The sequence below is a fragment of the Podarcis pityusensis genome (genome assembly GCF_964106645.2).
Source record: "Podarcis pityusensis genome assembly, chromosome: 1".
In the NCBI taxonomy this organism is placed as follows: domain Eukaryota; kingdom Metazoa; phylum Chordata; class Lepidosauria; order Squamata; family Lacertidae; genus Podarcis; species Podarcis pityusensis.
In genome coordinates this window covers 60248519-60268050 of record NC_138028.1, presented here as the reverse complement: position 1 = coordinate 60268050, position 19532 = coordinate 60248519, and the positions used below count along the sequence as shown (strand labels likewise).

At 40.7% G+C, this 19532-nt stretch overlaps 1 protein-coding gene across 9 annotated transcripts in view; it reads right to left on the bottom strand.

Moving 5' to 3' along the window:
- Window positions 1-19532, bottom strand: part of NAV2 (neuron navigator 2) — a 528711-nt gene that overhangs the window by 130249 nt on the left and 378930 nt on the right. For 6 of the 9 annotated variants that reach the window (XM_080982305.1, XM_080982300.1, XM_080982301.1 and 3 more), the window contains 3 exons: window positions 18047-18353; window positions 15669-15737; window positions 10980-11134 (listed from right to left, as the gene is read on the bottom strand). In XM_080982305.1, the coding sequence (XP_080838431.1) occupies window positions 10980-11134; window positions 15669-15737; window positions 18047-18353 (531 nt within the window). The remainder of the gene's footprint in view (window positions 1-10979; window positions 11135-15668; window positions 15738-18046; window positions 18354-19532) is intronic. The other 3 variants (XM_080982307.1, XM_080982302.1, XM_080982304.1) reach the window with 1 other exon arrangement.

Genomic DNA, 19532 nt, shown 5'->3' with positions numbered 1-19532 from the left:
GGCATACAATCTATAAGGCACTAGAAAGACTTGAAACCATCATGGGAACCTGTCAGTCATGCACATCAAGTTAGACAACATTTTTGTCACCAAAGAATAACCAGGAAATGAAAGCATGCTATAATAACCCAGATGCAAAAAGAGAAAAGAGTAATCAAAATGTTTCCTTCAAATGGCATTGAAATATTAAAAACAGCAGGGGTTTCACAAAGCTTTTATTCCTAGATACAACCAACCGAGCAAATACCCACACTTTGCTTTTCTGTCAGTTCTTACACCTGCATTCTTTGCTGTGTTCTACCACACATATCCTTATTACATCCCTCCATCCACATTCATCTGTGTTGGCCTCTATTTTTAGTATTCTTCAGCTAGCTTCTTCTTCCTGTTGTTTCCTTCTACACACATCCCTCTCTGCCCTCATGGACGCAAACATACCTTCTTTCATAGCTCAATACCAAAGTATCTCACACTGTAGGACATAAGGTTTTGAGTGCCATTGCTGCTTCATAGAGTCATAGAGAGTCAGCAGCTTCATAGTTCCTTGGGTCACCTGACCACTACTGATCTGGAAGTGATAGTATGACTGACTTGCCTTCTGCTACCCTTTCCTGGAGAACACTGACCAGATCCCTATTCCACACCAGTTGGTCACTTCAGGATTCGATTGCTAGAGATGAAATACTACAGGGAACAATAAAGTGATGGCCATTTCCTGCCCCTCTGTAAAGATGCCACCATAAAGAACTCTTCAAGGCTTCCTACATGGATTCCACCATGATTTTCACCAATTTGGATAGCTTTAAACAAGGATTAGACAAATTCATGGAGGCTGCAAATGCCTACAAGCCATAATGGCTATATGCTACCTTGACTGTTGAAGCAGAATGTCAGAAGCAGCTTCTGAATACTAGCTGTCAGGGATCACAAATGGTGAGAGGGCTGTTGCACTCAGGTCCTGCTTGTGAGGTTTCCACAGGCATCTGGTTGGCCACTGTGAGAACAGAATAATGGACTAGATGGGCTCCTGATCCAGCAGAATTCTCCTTATGTTCTTAGACCTTTAAAAAAAGCCCACAGGTAGGGTCCCATTCTGAAGGTTCAGTTTTAAATCTGTTTTGTGGCCTTTTAAAAAGGGTGGGAGTTAAGAAACCTGCATCAACTATATTCCTTGGCTCTTGTCAGTTCGTTGAAGTGTATTTAAATATAGTTTTATTTTACTCTAATATTTCAACAAGTTTATACCAAGTATGGCAAAGTTTTCACTATTTCAGCTGCTATTGAAACTTTAGCCTCTTTATGTTTAAGTAAAAGAACTGGGTATGTTTCAAAATGCCAAAAAAGGGCCAAATTTAGTCTGTTAAAAGAGACATAAGATTAAACAGCATGATTTACGGCCTGCTTGTATCTTGTCCTCTAACTGCATTGGGCCTTGGATTTACTGTGCCCCATGGCACATCTCCAATATAAATAAGCTGTCAAGACTGACTCAGACAAGCCAGTTGTATTCTTAAGATAATGTTAATAAGTCACATCAAATAATAATAGTATAACGGCTGTAAGAAAACTGAAGTATCAATAGAAACAATTGAACAAAAAAGGGCAAGATTCACATTCCTGTCTCAACTGCTTAATTCTAGTGACTTTAATGGAGGAAGGAGAACATTAGCCAGCCGCTCCTATCTAATAAATATTTTACAAAATTGTAGAGTTGGAAGATGGAACAAGCTTGTGTTCTCCTGCTTTGGAGGCTAGGACACAAACCAGTGGCCTCAGGTTACAAGAAAGAAGATTCCGACTAAACATCAGGAAGAACTTTCTGATGGTAAGAGCTGTTCAACAGTGGAGCAGGCTCCCTCCAAAGGTGGTGGATTCTCCTTCCTCGGAGGTTTTTAAGCGGAGGTTGGATGGTCATCTGTCATGTATTATCTAGCTGAGATTCCTGCACAGTGGGGGTTGGGCTAGATGACCCTTGGGAACCCTTCCAACTCTACAATTCTATGATTCTATAAGAGGCGCTTGTTGTAGTTTCCCAAACAGAATTTATCTTACTGCAATTGTTCTGCAGCCTGTGTTTTATGCTCAGTTGGGCTAAATGGGACAGAAACTGAGAATGTAATGATTACAAAAAAGAATCCCAATGTGTGCATCATAATGAGGAGAGGAACTGAACGCACCAGTTTATAAATTTGTTGTCTATGCCATTTTTCTATAAATTGCTGTGACCTATTCACTATGCTGTATTTGCTATAGTGTTCCCTTTTTTAGAGCAGGAGCTTCTGCAGTGATTGGGCTGCAGTGATATCGACTTCTAAGTATGATAATGTAATGCTTGCTTAGCACTTTAGACAGTTATTCGGCACATGGACACATAAAAGCAAGTCTGCAGCTCTGATATGCACACTGGTGGTGCTACAGTTTTACTAGACACAAACCCAGCATTGGACTCGATGCTGCACCATAGTTCCAAACTCCATGCTCTTGACTGAAAATGCAGGAGAGGTTTTCAGCTTCAGTTTAGCTGGCATTATTTTTCAGCTTGAGTTTTTAGTGCTTGGTGATACTAAACATGCGTTTCTGTGGTTACAAACCCTTATAAATAAAATGCAAAAATATTAATGCTAAAAGCAAGCATTTAGGAAGCAGAATCCCATTAAAAACAGAAAGCATGGTGAATTTTTTATAATAAGATGAAAAACTTACCACAGCACTTTAAGAAGTAAACACCGAGAAAGATCAAAGTAAATCGCCCACCGTTTTCCAAGTGTTTGAAATAGTAAAGCATTCATCCTTTTATCATGAAGGAAGCTAAACATATTTAACTAACTGCTTTGGAGTGTTTGAGTCAAACTATTTCACTCTATAATTGCTGCTGCTAGTTTCCCTCTGCATGCACTAATGCAGCATTCACCAACAACTAAAACAATCTCTACCAAAAAACCTCTACTTAGTTTTGACAGCTGAGCAAACTGCTGTTAATCCTGTTCAGTTTCTGAAATTTTATCATCATTCCCCTCTCACCCCTCCTCCCTTGTCCAGCTAACACACTTGGATTCAATGCTACAGGGAATTTGGCACAGTCCAAAATCAATTTCACTGATGATCTGGCAGTTGTCCAGAAAGGGTCACTGGCTTTTCAAGATCAATTAAAGTATCTCAGAGTTCTCATTGGCAAATGACAATAATGTGTACAGTTCACAAGAGAGACCAGTACAGATATCTGTTTCCACAGTTATACTTTTCTTTCATATATCAGATGCAAATTTATTTATAGTGGTAAAGAACACCAAAAAACCTTTCTGGAGATAATGAAGCTGGTTAATAGTACTTTCTCCAATGAATATATAGATTATCTAAGAAATGTTGACGAAACAAATACTGATGAAGCAAATAAAAGCAAAGTTTTTATTCACAAATTTAATAAAGAAAAAAAAGAAAATAATTAAAATTAAGAAAGAGACAGATGAGAAGCCCCTCCCAATATAATAATAATTTACAAAAGAACTAATAATAGCACTGTATCTCCAGTGTGAACTGATGGTGGTCTACTGTTATTATTGAATAAAGAAACTTTAAATAAATACATCCAGAAGATTGTCAAATTTATTATTTTTATTATTTTTATTATTTTTATTATTATTATTATTATTATTATTATTATTATTACTACTACTACTACTACTACTCCGTCCATCTGGCTGGGTTTCCCCAGCCACTCTTGGCAGCTTTCAACAAAATATTAAAAATGCAATAAATCATCAAACACTAAAAACTTCCCTAAACAGGGCTGCCTTCATATGTCTTCTAAAAGTCACATAGTTGTTTATTTCCTAGACATCTGATGGGAGGATGTTCCACAGAGTTTTGGCTAGCCTCCATGGTAGGAAGTTTCATTGTTGTGAAGAAGTCACTGAAATTATTTTTAATAAATTCTATCTGTACATGGGTGCGATCATCAAATACCAGGAAACCCAGGTATTCTATCCGATATTCAAATGTACTTTTAATAGAACCTCACAGAAACAATTACTTTTTTACTGACATATAATGAATACTCATAAGAGAGAGAACATTTTTAGTATGTAACAGAGTAATGGTCACCTCTGTTTTTATTAAATATACCACACATCCTACATTCTCACTGAAATGAAAATGATTTTTGGTTTCATCTGCATTTCTGCTGCCACCTGCAGGATTATTTTCAAGTCAGTATTTTATAACAAAGTGAAGCATTTCAAAGAAAATAGTGTTCTTTTGTTACAGAGCACTGCACAGGCTTGCTAAGACAGATTTACAGAGCATAGCTTTGTGGTCAAGTAAAGGTTGGGGCACAACCAAGACAAACCAAACAATGCAGTTAAGCAAGTGCATTGAGCCAGTGTGGTGTAGTGGTTAAGAGCGGTAGTCACGTAATCTGGGTAACCGGGTTCGCGTCTCCGCTCCTCCACATGCAGCTGCTGGGTGACCTTGGGCCAGTCACACTTCTTTGAAGTCTCTCAGCCCCACTCACCTCACAGAGTGTTTGTTGTGGGGGAGGAAGGGAAAGGAGATTGTTAGCCGCTTTGAGACTCCTGAAGGGGAGTGAAAGGCGGGATATCAAATCCAAACTCTTCTTCTCTTCCTCAGAACAAGCTCATAGCACTGAAGTTTGCTAGTCCATATGAACAAGACATATGAGCACTGCTGTTTTTCTTAGCTGTTTCTTGCAATTCAAACTATAAAAGAAACATCCATTTTTAATGGGAATATACCTCTGGATACTGAACATGGATTGGAACAACTGTACTGTTATTTAAATGACAATATATAATGAGAAATATCTATAGGGATATGAAATGCAAAGTGACTCAGAAATATATGTACCTCAAGGGACAAAGCGCAGACTGATGAATGAAAAGGCTTGCATGTAGTGCATGTTTGTTTAGACTGCACAGAAATGTCTCAAGTAATTAAGAAGAATCCCACAATGACCTTGTCCAGAGGGCATATGTTTCTTATGCTGTGGTTTATTCACAGTCTGTCTTGTAAAAGAGAAAAACCAGACAGGGGGTACATTTGGATAAACAATGGGTGACAGTGACAATTCAGATGTGGATTACAAGGTTTTAATTACACAGAAGCGAGTGGGTGACATCAGAAATCACAACCTTGAATGCTTCATCACTTTCTTTGTAACCCTAAGTTATAATTACAGCTCTGCTCAGCTGCTTGACCGTTAAAAAACAAACAAACCCAACCCTTCACCAGGCCAAGTAGTGCAACAATTCACATAAAAATGCAATGTCTAAACTGTGGATTGCTAATTAAAATGCTATTGAGCACAGTGAAAATGAAAGGAAAAAAATAAACTAAGGAAGGTTATGGCATAATTATGCTGTGTAAGGAATTTTCACTTTCAATTTCTATTCATAGAGGTCTGTGCTTTAACACAAGGAGTTATGAAATAACATGTGAAACACACAGGACACCAGTGGAGCTTTTCTTCTAGGTAGATTTCAATTTCCGATAAATGTTAGCAATGCGGTGTTATCAAGGCCACTGGTATTACCATGTTTAAATAGATGTCCGTATCGTAAAGGGGCTTGAGATACAGTATAGTCTTTTCAATTTACTCGCACGATTTTAGGTCATTTGTACCTTAAAAAAAATGCTTGGGCTGATGGAGCATTCAACCTATGCTTGCCATTCTCCTTCGAAGGGCTGTGCCCCAATAGTCTTGGTGGATCAACTTCCACTGATTACATGTACCTTATATATATTCAGAGTGTAGTGGAGTTCTTACTTTGTGCTATATTTCTTCTCCAATTTCCTAGTATTTATAACTTTTATTTTATCATTACTAAACTACTTCTTATGAAATACAGTATTACTGTGTGTGGGGTGTCAGGATCGTTCTACTCGCGTGTAGGACCCTGGCAGAGACACATGCCCGACTGGCATGTTCTCTCCCTCCTGGTCAGTCGTTCGGGAGCTTCAAAAGCTTTCTCCAGCCCGAACATCACAACGACTGATACCAAAAGGCATCAGCACACTTACGGAACCAGCAGAGTATTAGCGGTTTGCATAACAAACTCAGCAGCACAGCATTTTGGCTAATCTACTTTTATTTACATATAATACACTCGGAGCATTCTGACTTAGCTTCTTCCTCTTTCTCATCAGACAGCAAAGAGAAAGAACAAAGGACAATAGTCCCACAACACAGAAGCACAGTAACACAAACATCCTGTCTCCGTCACTTTCCACTATGTGGAATGAAAACATACACAATCCCATGACTGCGAGCACAGAGCAAGAATCCTAACATGGCGGGGGGGGGGGGGAATGGAAAGACTTGGAGGAAGTTGGCTACTTCCCACAGCTATATTTGTGATTGTTACACTTTTATCAGCGTCTTGAAAATGTTGTGCAGTAGTTTGTAAGGGCTCATATGAAATTGACCACTTCTAGAAAACAAGAGGAAGGTGTAAAGGAGGCATTACTGAATATGGCATGTGGCTTTGGCAGAGAACCTAACTTGGAGCTGTAGGATGGCTAGAGGTGAAGAGGACACATTTTCTGAATGGTTTCCTTTTACTGCATATGTTAACTTCAGTGGCCCCCAGCCTCTCAGATGTATTTCTGGATGGATTCGCTCATGAGATAAATTACTGCTAGTGCTAACCTGTTATGGACTATATCGCTCCTTACCTGCTTTTTCTGCAGGCAAAAAACTGCAGACATGTACTGTTTCTTTACTGTTTCTGTTTGTTGTTAAAAGTCAGTAACATTTTTTTAAAAGGAAGAACATGTTGCTATGAGCTAAAGAACAGTAAAAGGTAACAAAATGGGACAGAATCTAATCATGCGCTTCCCAGTATTTTTGAATGCACAAATATTGATGGACTTCATCAAGTACGACTAACTAGCTTTTGCTGATCCTATGTGAATGTCCGGCCTCATTCTGGGAAGTTGCTTGAAAATACAAGCTCTGGTAAACATTTTGAAAATATAATGCTGTACAGAGAGAAAACACACTATATGGTAAAAGTTACTTACGTTATGCAAGTACATGAAAACTGCAGCTGTGTCTTAAATAAAATCAACCATGTTACATACACAACATTGGCATACCGATAGGATGGGGAACCTGTGCCCCTCCAAGTGCTGTTCAACTCCAACTTCCATCAGCCCTAGCCATCATGGCCAATAGTCAAGGATGATGGGACTTACAGTCCAAAAAATGTTTGGAGAGTCTCGGCTTCCCCATTCCTGAGCTAAAGTATCAAATCTATATTTTAGTCCCTGGAGAAGTTATATCAGTCTCTCTCACTAGGGGGCAGCAACATTTCAAACAGGTATGTTCTCTCACTTTCTTCTACACCAGGGGTGTCTAACTCAAATTCATCGGGGGCCGCATCAGCGGTTTGGTCACCCTCAAAGGGCCAGTTGTATCTGTAGGACTTACAGTACAGGAGAGAAGGGTTCAGGCAGCCGTTGGATCTGTCACATCACAGGATGGCATGCACTCAATATGAAAACAAGTGGGGGTTTCCTGAATGCATGTAAAGTGGAGGTTTCCTGTGTAGAACAGCCGGTGCCGCTAGAGGGCAGACGTTCTCTGGCTTGTAGGCTGCCGCGCATGCACTGAAGAGGCGGCTTTCTTGTGTCAAAAAAAAAAAAAAGGGAGAATAAAAGGTGAAGGCTGGCTGCCGGCGGCGGCTACACGGGCCACATGATGAGGTCTGGCGGGCCGGATTCGGCCTGCGGGTCTTGTGTTTGACACCCGTGTTCTACACCATCTTTTCTACATATGGCCACCAGATGCAGGCAGTAGCTGATTTTTGCTAAGCATCCAGTGACAGAAGAGCAGTCAACAACTCTTTATCTAACCACTTTTTTTAAAAGTACATGAGGAGATGAAAGAGACATTTGCCTGCCGGCCAGTCACATCATAGTATTCCAAGTTGCTCACGGCAGTTCACATGGGGATTTTTATCCTCACAACATGCCTAGAATGTAAGTTAAGCTTCCAGATCAAGATTAGGCCAAAGTCACCAAGGGAGTTTCATGGCTGAGCAGGCATTGGTCTAACACTATAATCCTATGTGAGTAGGCCCCACTGAATTCAGTAGGATGTCAGCATGGGCGTAGGCAGGATTTTTGTGGGGGAGGCAGGTTTTTGCTAGGGGTGGGCAGAACCCCAGATTTGTATTGATGTTTATTGATTGGGGGGCAGCTGTTCCCCTGCCTCCCCCCTTGGCTACATCCATGTATGTCAGGTACTCTGCCCACCATATCTCACTGGTACAGTAGTATCTCGGGTTACAGACGCTTCAGGTTACAGACTCCGCTAACCCAGAAATAGTACCTCAGGTTAAGAACTTTGCTTCAGGATGAGAACAGAACTCGTGCTCCGGCAGCGCGAGGCCCCATTAGCTAAAGTGCTGCTTCGGGTTAAGAACGGACCTCCAGAACGAATTAAGTTCTTAACCCAAGGTACCACTGTACTCATGTGCTGCTGGTGATTAGAAACTCCTCCAAGGATTACTAGACAAAGAAGCAGCAGCCCAAATACAAACAGCCAGATAATTGCAGGACTGTAATTGTCAAATGGGAAAGAAAAGCTGACCCTGATAACATTCAAGCAGAGTGAAGTTATGAATAGAGACAGCCCAGCTTTGTGTGGAACAAACAAGTTTTTACATATCCTTCAACTCTTGCTGAAGGTTTTTAAAAATATGTTTAGCTCTTCTGCTTTATTTTCCATTCTTAGTTTTACCTGACCTTAGTTTGGAGCTTGTTTTAATTATGCTGCATCACATTTATTATGCTATTCTTTTACTGTTGTTGTTGTTTACCTGTTTGCCCTTTTTGTGTAAGTGGACCTGAGAATGTTTTTTTATTCGGTGGCCTATGAATATTGCAAATTAAGACAACCACACACTTTGGGTGCACTTTTAAAATACTATTATACTACAGATCCAGGCGCAGCAATCCAAAGCCCCAGCCAGGAGCCATTGGGTGGAATAGCGGGGGGGGGGGGCGCAGATTCACTGCCGAATGAGATTCATTTGAAACCAGGTAACAGCCAGGCAGATGGTAGTAGAAGGAGGAGGTTACTTTATCTTTATTACTGCACTTGCTCCAGGCTGCCTGGCTTTCACTAAGAGCAAAGGAAGCCTCCACAGGGCCAAAGAAATACCTTTTTCTGTTCATAAACCCCCAGATTGAGGGCTAGTGCTGTACTGTAAGACACCAGTTCAGGTTCCGAATATCTTATCAAGTTATTTAAGTTTAGTGAAACAACCATTTGCGGCGGGGGCGGGGGGGGCAGACCATATTCTCTTAGGAAAACACTGTATTTAGCATTCATGATGAGCTGCCTCATTTCTCTGTAACATTTATAGAGCTATAGCACATCTTCAGCTATCTAGCCTGTATCCAATGATCCTTGAAATTAAATTTAAATCATGTACATTTGGTACTTTTTACCCTTGCTGTAGAAAGTGGAGGAGAGGAGAGGGTGGGAGGCAACAGGCTTATTTGTCATAGAAAAAGTCTGAGGATGTCTCCACTGGTTATTTTTCAATTCCTGTTAATCATATATATATATATATATATATATATATATATATATATATATATTACTTCCCATTTGCCTCCACTTTTAAAAAAACAAAGTAAAAATCACAGGGCAATAGGATTCATTGGCAGGATTTGTGGGCACATATATGCTGATGAGGAAGGTTGTTTAACAATAAGGAGATTTACTTCAATTATGCTGAACCACAAATATATACACTTTGTGGCTGCAGTCGCCAGCTGGTTTTAAAGGGTAAATGCTATACACATACCATTCAATTTATCTTTTTCTCTAGCAGCTAAGAACTATGGTACAGAACAGGGTTCAGATAGTCAGCAGGAGTAAGAGTAGGAGAAATTCATTTGCAGGTGCTTGGATGTCATCTACAAAGAACTTTCTAATAATTGAAGAGTGACCTTCCTCCTCCTTTCAGCACAAGGACTAGAGATTAAGCATAAATGCATGCAGCATGGCTCTGTTTTCTGATAGCAGAAGGGCAATAGGAAACAGAAAAGCAGCAGTGGGTGGGTGAGGGTGTGCTTAATGCTTTCCCCAACCAGCATGTTTCTGTTCTATATTTGTGCTGGAACTGCATTTCCTTCTGAGACCCCAAGCATGTATTTATCCCTGCAAATGTTCCTTTGGAAATCTGCTGTGGTGTTGGGAAGTTCTTGGAAGAAATTATTTGGAGTGGAGAAGTGCTATAATGGATCACAAGAAGAAAGCAGACACAAGCATAGTGCGCTGTTTCAAAGTGCCCACAGAATAGATGACAAGCTTCAAGAGGGGAAGGGAGGACAACCTAGCTGAAATTCCTTGCCAGTCTCTGATACAACAAACAACTTGACTAGATAGCCAAATCCAACCATCAACTTCCTCTGATTTTGGGGTCAAGATTTCCTGTTTATTGAAGACACTCTTTTTCTGACCTCCAAGTATTTGTGGAGCCATAACTGTTCCCTCCCACCACATGGCAATAAATATAAAAATATCAGTGTCAAATATTCAATCCAAGTTCACTTCCTAAATTTTATGCATAGTGTTATTTTGTGTCATTTGCTTACATATGAAAATTTATCAAATTTTCTAAGCAGGAAACAAATGAGACCAGAAAATCATCTGAACTCTGCTAGATCCAGAAACACATACAAAAGTTAAAATAAACTCCATGTAACTTCTGTGGAGATTCATTAGACTAAGAACTGTATTATGGGAGAGTCTGTGAGAACACTCCAGTCAAAGTTAAGCACATTTGAAGTTGATTTGATTTCAATAAGACAAATGCACATGTTTTAAATGCTTACTTTTGAATACATCACACCCTGTATTTCCAACTGTTTTTAAAAGCTAGATAGATATTCTACTTTTGAGAGTACAATACAGATCAGAATAACATATACTTCAATTCACATACCTTTCTCGTTGCTATTTGATAGAAGGGATGGTGGGCTTGTGGGTTTGGATTTGTCATAGTTGTTAAAGCTCTGGCTGCGCCGGTTGTTGGCATTAACTGAACCACGAGTTTTTGCTTCGCTGCCTGCAGCTGAAACTCTCGTAGGACCTGGAAGTCTGTTTTCGAGGTAAAAAAAAGGAGAATAAGCAAATGTTTCCCTAAAGTACATGAATGAATTCAAGTTAAACACAGTCAAATTGGAGGAATGTTTACCTCCCGTAAAAGACAACTTGCCCGGTGAAGAGCTCCGTGTGTGCCCTTTTGTTTACATGGAGCTCCAATGAAAGGACTTTCCTGGTTACTTTAGTGGAGAGAGCAGTTATGTGCATGCAAATAATCTGTCCATGGAACTTGAGTATTGAGTCAATGGAACTTGAGCTCTTGAGTACTGGAGCTTCCACTAAAATGTAGCCCAGAATGACTAGGTATCCAATCTATGTCATTTTGGAAGCTTGACTAACTGCAAATAATTTTTGAAAAGTTATGCTATAAGGTTGCCTCAGTGGATTCAGTTATCTTAGTGGATTCAGGTGCCAGTCAATTTCCAGTTGATCTTCATGCCCACTGCCTAGTTGATTTTAATGCCCCCAAAAGGTCATCATCTTAGACTTGGTGTTTTCCAATTGGAACCTGGATAGTGTGCCTAACTGAATGTTGCAGAGGTCATCTACTTATGAAAACGCTTGATACATTAGTTGGGAAACATTTTTTCTTAGCTGAATTTCACAAACTCTGAGATGTCAGAATAAACCGTTAGCCTGTATGGGTCTGGATACACTGGCTGTAACATTGCACATGGTTGCATTGCCTTAAATCACATTGGGTGATAGCCAGTTGTGCCCATTGCTAGTGGAGCAGACTTTTGCTCATGCAGTGAGATGTCCCTTCCTATCTTATCCACAAAAGTCTCTCTGAGTCTGCACCCACCAATTCTGTTTGAGAGAGTTAGGATATCCTCTGGGCCATATCTGGGGAAATGTGGAGGCTGCAGGAAGAAGGAGAGGAAGGGGAAACTAGCTTGTACAACACTGGATATAACCCATTGATTTCTACCAGGTATAGCTACTATATGTGCTGGATTACAGCCCTAGGCTACAATTCAGAGAATCAAATCCTTGCATAAGCCCATTGACAAGTATGCGCATGAAACACGAGCTAGCAAGGCTCTTTTAGCTAGCAATATGCATTCCATTCCAAAGGTCCAGAGCACAGAGTTTCCATACAGGGCCCCAGATTGTAGCCATGCAACATAATCCAAAACCTCTCAATTCAGAAATCAGTATGCTTAGAATTTCTGCCTTATTTTTGAAGCGGTTGTTTGATCAAATCTATACAGTGCAGTAAAACTCAAAATGCAAAACAGTGCACTAGATGGAATGTTGCAGAATTTTTTGAACATAATACTGTGTGGTGGTCCTTTTTATTCTAAGGCTTAAAAAATAAAAATAGCTCACTTTGGTACAATCTGCCTAGATTTCCCCCCACCCTGCACCAGCCCATCGTACAGGTTGTTATCACAATGGCTTGTGCAGGAGTTCCCAGTGGCCAATGGCTTTAACTTATAGTAGCAAATTATTTACCCCATTGTTTTCATGAATTATAATATTATTCAATAGCTTACTTTTTTCCTTTTACTTGCTCAATACAGAACTCAAAAAATGCTTGAAGTAAACCATAAAACCAATAGGCTAAAACCAATTGCAGCATTGATTCGTATACAGTTTCCTGAAGGCAGAATTCCCATCTGATTAGCATCATTACAAACCTTTGGTACTTGAATGGCACTTTTGGAGCTGGGAAGAAAAGAGGATTAGTGATTTCTTCCCAACAAATTCATAAGATTGATCAGAAGGAGGATAGATGGGGAGAAGAAAAGAAGCACATAAGTCTCAGCAAATGCATGCACATGCTTTCAAAGCTTAAAGCTGGCAAGTTTGCACGCAACCCATTTAGTTCCACATCACCACGGACCACTAAAACACAGAACTGTGTAAAGTTGGCTTCCTTGCTTTCCCAAAGGCAGACTCTTCTGCTCTCAAGTGCATGTGAAATAAACCTAGGAAACCAAAGCAAGAGGAACGCTAGAAAGTTTCACATAGCAGTCGTCACAAATACACAACCAACCAACCCCGGATACAGAACAGCCCACAGAAAGGCTATAGAGGAAGGCACAGAGGAACCCAGGGTGAAAGGCTAGGGAAAAATAAGGTTCTTTTTCACTTTCCATGCTTTTGTGTAAGATTTGACACTGACATGGCAATGACATTCATGCAGAGCTCATGCTGGTTGAAAGGTATAGAGAAAAAGTGTTGAAGCATAATCTTTTCACACAAAAAGGACATTTCCCCCTAGTCTTTATCTTCCCCCATGGCTTCTAGGATATTTGTTTGTCTTTCTAAAAAAACATATAAAGTGTTCTCCCACTAGGAGAACCCAGACATGGACATTAAGTATGTGGCCAAACGGTAAATGTGTAGGAATTACAAGCAAAAGAAGAGATAACATTTGACTACAGCAATGATGGAGAACTGAGATATCAATCAAAGTAGAGTGGAAGTGTTGACAATTCTAAAATATTCACCTGGTTGGATAGTTTTGTTTTGCTTTTTGAACATCTCGCTTTTTGTGACATCTCTCTAAGTACCCCATCATTCAATGTTTTAAAGTGGAGGGACTATAGGAAGTTGCAGATATCTCCCTGTGAATTCTCAATAAAATAAAATTATCAGTAAAAGAAACTTGTATATCTCCTTTGCAAGGAGAAAAAAACTTGGAGAGATCAATTTGATCGGGGAAAAATAGAGTTAAGGAGTTAAGTGCACAGTATCAGTAAAATTTGCCTCCCATCACTTCTACTTCTCTATCTCAGTCTTAAAATAAGTCAGCAGGTTACTCCTGCAAGGACTCGTGTCTTGTCCAGTTTCTCTCTAAAACTGTGAAAGAAGTTGTTGATTGAAATGCTGAAATAGGTGAAAAGGCATGAATTGGTAAATAATTGAGATGAAGGAAGATTAAAAATCAGTGAAGGAGAGGGGATCCTATACTAGGATCCTAGGACTAGAGGATCCTATACTAGTACCAAAGAAAAATTATGGAACAAGAAATGATTTAGAATAAAGGAATCTAAATCACAAAGTAAAAATAATATAGTATAGTTTGTGCACAAAACAGGATAAACCATGGTGCCTTATATAGAGAGAGATGTTAGGGGTATTTCTAATGCAGCACAGCATGGTAAAAGTAGCATTCATCTCAAGAAAACCTATGATGAATATCACAGGTATTAATAAAGATTAGAGCTGCATTTTTGAAGTGCTGCAGTGAGATGCTCGTAGGAGTCAGAATGCATGTCAAGCTGTGGCTTAGAGGAAGACAAATGGGCTGAAACGCCTACTATTCATTCTCAGAGAGATTAGATGTTCCCCAGTACAGGACACTGAGGAATCCAGAATAGAGACGACACACCTATCTACGCTGCTGTGTTATATTATCTGACAGTAGTCATACTCATTACTCTTTTTCACCCATGAGAAAATAAGTTGGACCTTACGAGTGTAATCTATAAACAGAAATTAACAAGGATGTTAGAGCAAGGGGAAGGAGAGAGTGTCCAAACACATTCATGTATTTATTTTTTCAAGATGGAAAATTCACAGGAATTGAGTCCCCTTCACACATGAATTGCCGGAAGGGAATATAATGCAGTTAACTACGGAACGCACTGCATTGTTGCCCCAGCCTAAGATGTCAACGAACGGCATGGACAACTGAACTGCCAGTGCTCATGCATTAGCTTCCTGGTGTTCAGCACTCAGATCACATAGAAGCCTCCAAACAAATAGCTGCTCATGCACAAGCTTTGTCAGTTCAGTCATCCAGGGGCAGGGGCAGCACTATGCAGCACAGAATGAAGATCACGTGATGCGCTCATCATGTGATTCACCTATGAAGGGGGGGCTATTATGCTACTATCCCCCAAACTAGAAATATGAAGTACAGATTTTAATTGTGAGTCATTTCAGGACATATACTGATGACATTGTTGTTAAAAAAACCCACCATCCTCAGCCCCAAAGACAGGGAGGGGTATGATCAGGGGTCGGCAAGGTTTACCGGCCATGGTCTGGATCACTTCCATGGAGATCGTCCATGGGCCGGACTGGTGAAGCGCGACACCGGAAGCCGTGTCTGTGCATGTCCGCGGCGCCGGAAATGTGTCTGCACATGCCCAGATGCCGAAAATCGCTTCTGCACAGGTGTGGTTTTTGGCATCTGAGCATGCGCAGAAGCAATTTCTGGCACTGTGGACATGAGCAGACGCAAATTCCGCCGTCACTCGGCGAGTCCCCGCTCCGTGATGCGCCGGTTTAGCACAGCGCACGGGGGACTCGCCAAGTGGGTGGCTCAGTTCAGGGGCAGCTCATAGGCTGGTAAAACAGTCTTCATGGGCCACATCCGGCCCTTGGGCCGCATGTTGCCGACCCCTGGGTATAATACAGAATAAAATAGCTCTCTTTGCTTTGGTTTTTTCTTAAATGCTTGGTTTGAAACCAACAGGTAAGCAGTGGTAAGGTGAGCCTTGAGACATGCAAACTGGGGTTCTTGCAAGGAGGGTTTTCCATGCTTTGCATTAGAGGAAGAAAAGCTAACCTAGAAGCCTTTTTCTGACCGAGAGTGAATCGGATGATTTTGCTTTGAGATGAGTCCCTGGGTGATGCACTGCACAACAAGAAAGAAAAAAAGTGGAAGATGTGAGTGAGTAAAGAAGATACATTCGCACATGAACCCACTGAGCTGACAAAGGCGTGGGGGTTTTTTTGGAACGAGATTAATCCAAGTGTTTCAGAAGGGAAAAACAATCCCTCTCAGCCAAATAAAACATTCAGGTGTAGTACCTTTGGATTTATCAAAGCAGCAATAGTAAGAGAGGCAACAGTATGCATGCAAGCAAATTTACTTCAGGGTCATTTGAATGAACTTTCATAAGCAAATGCTGTCTATATGCACATTTCTGAATTTGAAAAATATCCATGGGATGATCTGATGTTCACCATGTCAAAGAGCACATTTTGGTCAAGCAGACTTTCCTTTAGTTTAGTTTTTGTCGTGGTGATAAATACCATATTTCACCACATGAGGGTGTGTTCCAATGAAAGCTTTCACCTTGTAAAAGGGATGAAATTATTTATTTTCAAATACCATGAAAAAGATACAAAAAGTAATGCAGGACTCAGGCTTAAATGGTACATTTATAGTTCAACATTTATGATCTCCACATTCAAAATGTATATAAAATATTTATCATCTGGGTTTTAATTCTGAGGAAAACAAAATTGAACCAGCCAAGATTCAGTGATAGCAATTTTGTTACAAAATGAAAAAGTAAGTATTCAAAAAGTTTTGATTTTTGATTCAGCTATAGAATTGGGTTGAATTTAAGTCTGCAAATAATTTGTAAGGCCTATAAAAGGGTTTTATAGCTCAGTTTAAAATTTGACAGAGATCATATATACTGTTATGTTGAAAAATATGCAAACTGTGTGTCATGTATGGATATATTAAGATTTCTATATGAACACATGCTTTGAAGGTATTATGGAAGGTTATTCTGCAGAGAGGCTATTTCAAATAAACAAGAAAATATTATGTTCCCCAATTCATTAGGGTTGATCAAAAGAACTGAGGTCTGGATCTGATTTAACCACAATCTCTGTACTGGATCACAAGAAAAAACAAAAGAGAGACAGCAGAAGGCATCTATTTAAGAGCAGCTTTTTGGGGTGTGTGTGCATGAATTGGCTCAAGGGAAGGATCTGACCAGTATCATTTTTTTTCAAAGATCCACCTTGCCAGAGTTGCTATTAAAAGACAGGTGCTTGTTTCTCCTAAATAGTAAAGCTAACAGGAATGGGGAGGGCAGGAGGAGGATTTCAAGTAGGAGGTGGCATGTAGGAGAAAGATTAAATTGCTCCTCCCTTAAGCCGATTTGCCCCTGTGCTGCTTTTACACTTTAAAGGAGACCCAGTCATGGATCTCCCACATCAAATGTATTTTGGGTCTACAAGTACATTGGTACACCTTAAGCATTACAAATGGAGTATAGCACATGTAGCTGAATGGAGACTGAAGAATCAGAATATGAACTCTCCAATCAATCGATTAGCCTGCAATCACACTGAATTTACACATAGCCAATCCAATCCAGCTGGGGATCATGTGGTTCTGGAAGAAGGATTCAGCACCTGTATCCCAAGGAATGAGGAAATCTGTGTGCACAGGGCTGCTGCAGACACAGTTCCTTCCCGTACAATCCAGGTGCCAGGCTCCCCATGTGGAACCCAGTCAAGGCATTCAAACAACATATAGGAGATGGGAATGTGCAGTGGGCCCACCCCTAACATCCCCACCCAACGTGTGCCGCCCTGCCCTGCTACACCATGGGGAAGTCTGAGGGGAACTTCTAAGGATACTCAGCTGAACATTTTTAGCAGCCTCCCTGCAGGAGCCCTGATTATTCAGGCCTGCCCATTGTGTGGAACCTTCTAACCACAGTCAGTTGAGCATAGTTAGAAGCTCCTTCAGACATTCCTATTTGATGCACGAAGGTCTCCTGTTGTGACACTGGAAGACAGCAAGCCCACTGTCCTCACATGTTCACTCTGAACGCCTGGAGAGGGCGTTAATAAAACAGGAATTGCACAGCCAGCTGTTTAAGAGGAGGAGTGCAGGGACTCGATTGAGCAACGCCTGCTCCCACATCCACACCAAAGCACTCAGCAGTGTACACTGGCCTTTCTAACTTCTATTTTTAGGATGTTTTCTTTTGCTCCACCTCTATCTGATATATGCATTTTAAAAAATTGACGGACATTCCAAATCCATTACCCAGGTGAAAAAGAAATAGAGCTAATTCATGTTAGCTACAGTTATTTCCAGGCGCAAAGATTTCAAAGTAAGATGCTATTTTAGCATCCGTGAAACACTTGACATTTTAAAACAAAAAGAAGATTTTGAAAAGGAACACCCACCTGGACTGCATTTCTGGTTGTGCTTTTAACTGAGGATGTGGTGCTTGCTGAGGTTGTTGGCACTGAGACTGGGGTGATACTGGCACAGATTGTGGTGGTTGCTGCTGCTGCTGTTCTTGTTGGATTTGCTGTTCTTGCAGCCCAAATTGGCACTGGGATGGAGGCCTTACTTGCTGGGGTGATGTGGGAGGTTGCTGGGATGGGTGGGGCTGTGAATATTGTTTAGGGGGCTGCTGTTGCTGCTGCTTATATCGTGACAGACTGAAGAAAAGGCCTAAGATAGCCTTTAAATTCCCATTCCTGATTTCTGCAAGACAAATCACAAATCATTTATATCAGCATTCAATGCACTTTATACATTCAGCAGAGTTGCTTGTTTAAGCCTTAACACTATTCATAGTACTACTGACAGCTCCCTGCAAACCTAATTGCTGTCACAATTGATTAAAACTGGGCATCATCCACTGAGCAACTTAGTTATTTCTCCCCTGCAGAAACTAAATGCAGACAGGGAGCTTGGTACTATGGCAGAGATGATTTAGTGAGCTAGACATCCATCAGCACTAAAGTGCACAATGGAACCTGCCATGCCTATGGCAGATCCATTCCTTAATCCAGACCAGGATTCCAGAATGCTCTGGGCTAAACATAGTCTACTTCGTTCCAGGACTTTCAGAGAATTCTGCAAGGAAGAATCGCAGTTTGCATGTAACCATAAGAAAAGAACTCTGAAATAAACCTCTCCATCTAGCAAGCATAGTCTGAGTCCAGGTTCTTATTTCTAAGACTCCCAGGCCTCTAAGCACAGTATGACCTACTGCAGTTGAAGGGGGAGATATATATTTCACTTTCCTTGGCTCCTTCTGAAGACATGTCAATACCCATGCAAGCACATTTCGGGATCATGGCAAACACTTCTCAATTAAAGAAAAACCAAGAAGAATATACTGTTAGGCTGCATTCACATGGCAGTTTATTCCATTTTCATGACGTTTTGCTAACTCTTAATTTTCACATTCTATTTGAACTTTCACATGATGTAAAAGCCACTTCCAGAACAATAGTGGAAATGGAGTGGTGTGGAGAATGCAGTGCTAATAACCAATACCAAGGATGAAGGTCTACTAGGCTTGCATGTTGAGCGTGCTGCTTTATGGAAGAGAGTCATGGGCAATTTACACCTGCTAGGAATGATGCCTCAATACCTTTCATATGTGCTGCATCATAAAGAATTTGGACATCCCATGGCAGGACAGAGTCTCACACAAAGATGTGCTTTCCCAAGTCCACATTCCCAGCATGTTTGTACCTGAGTTTCAGCAATGTCTTGGTCATGCCCATAGAATGGAAGATGGCAGGATCCCCAAGGCCGTGCTCTACAGGGAGCTGGCTTTAGGCACCAGACCCATTGGCAGGCTAACTCTGCATTACAAAGATGTCTGCAAACGTGGCATGAAGACTGACAACATTAATCGTGCCATGTGCG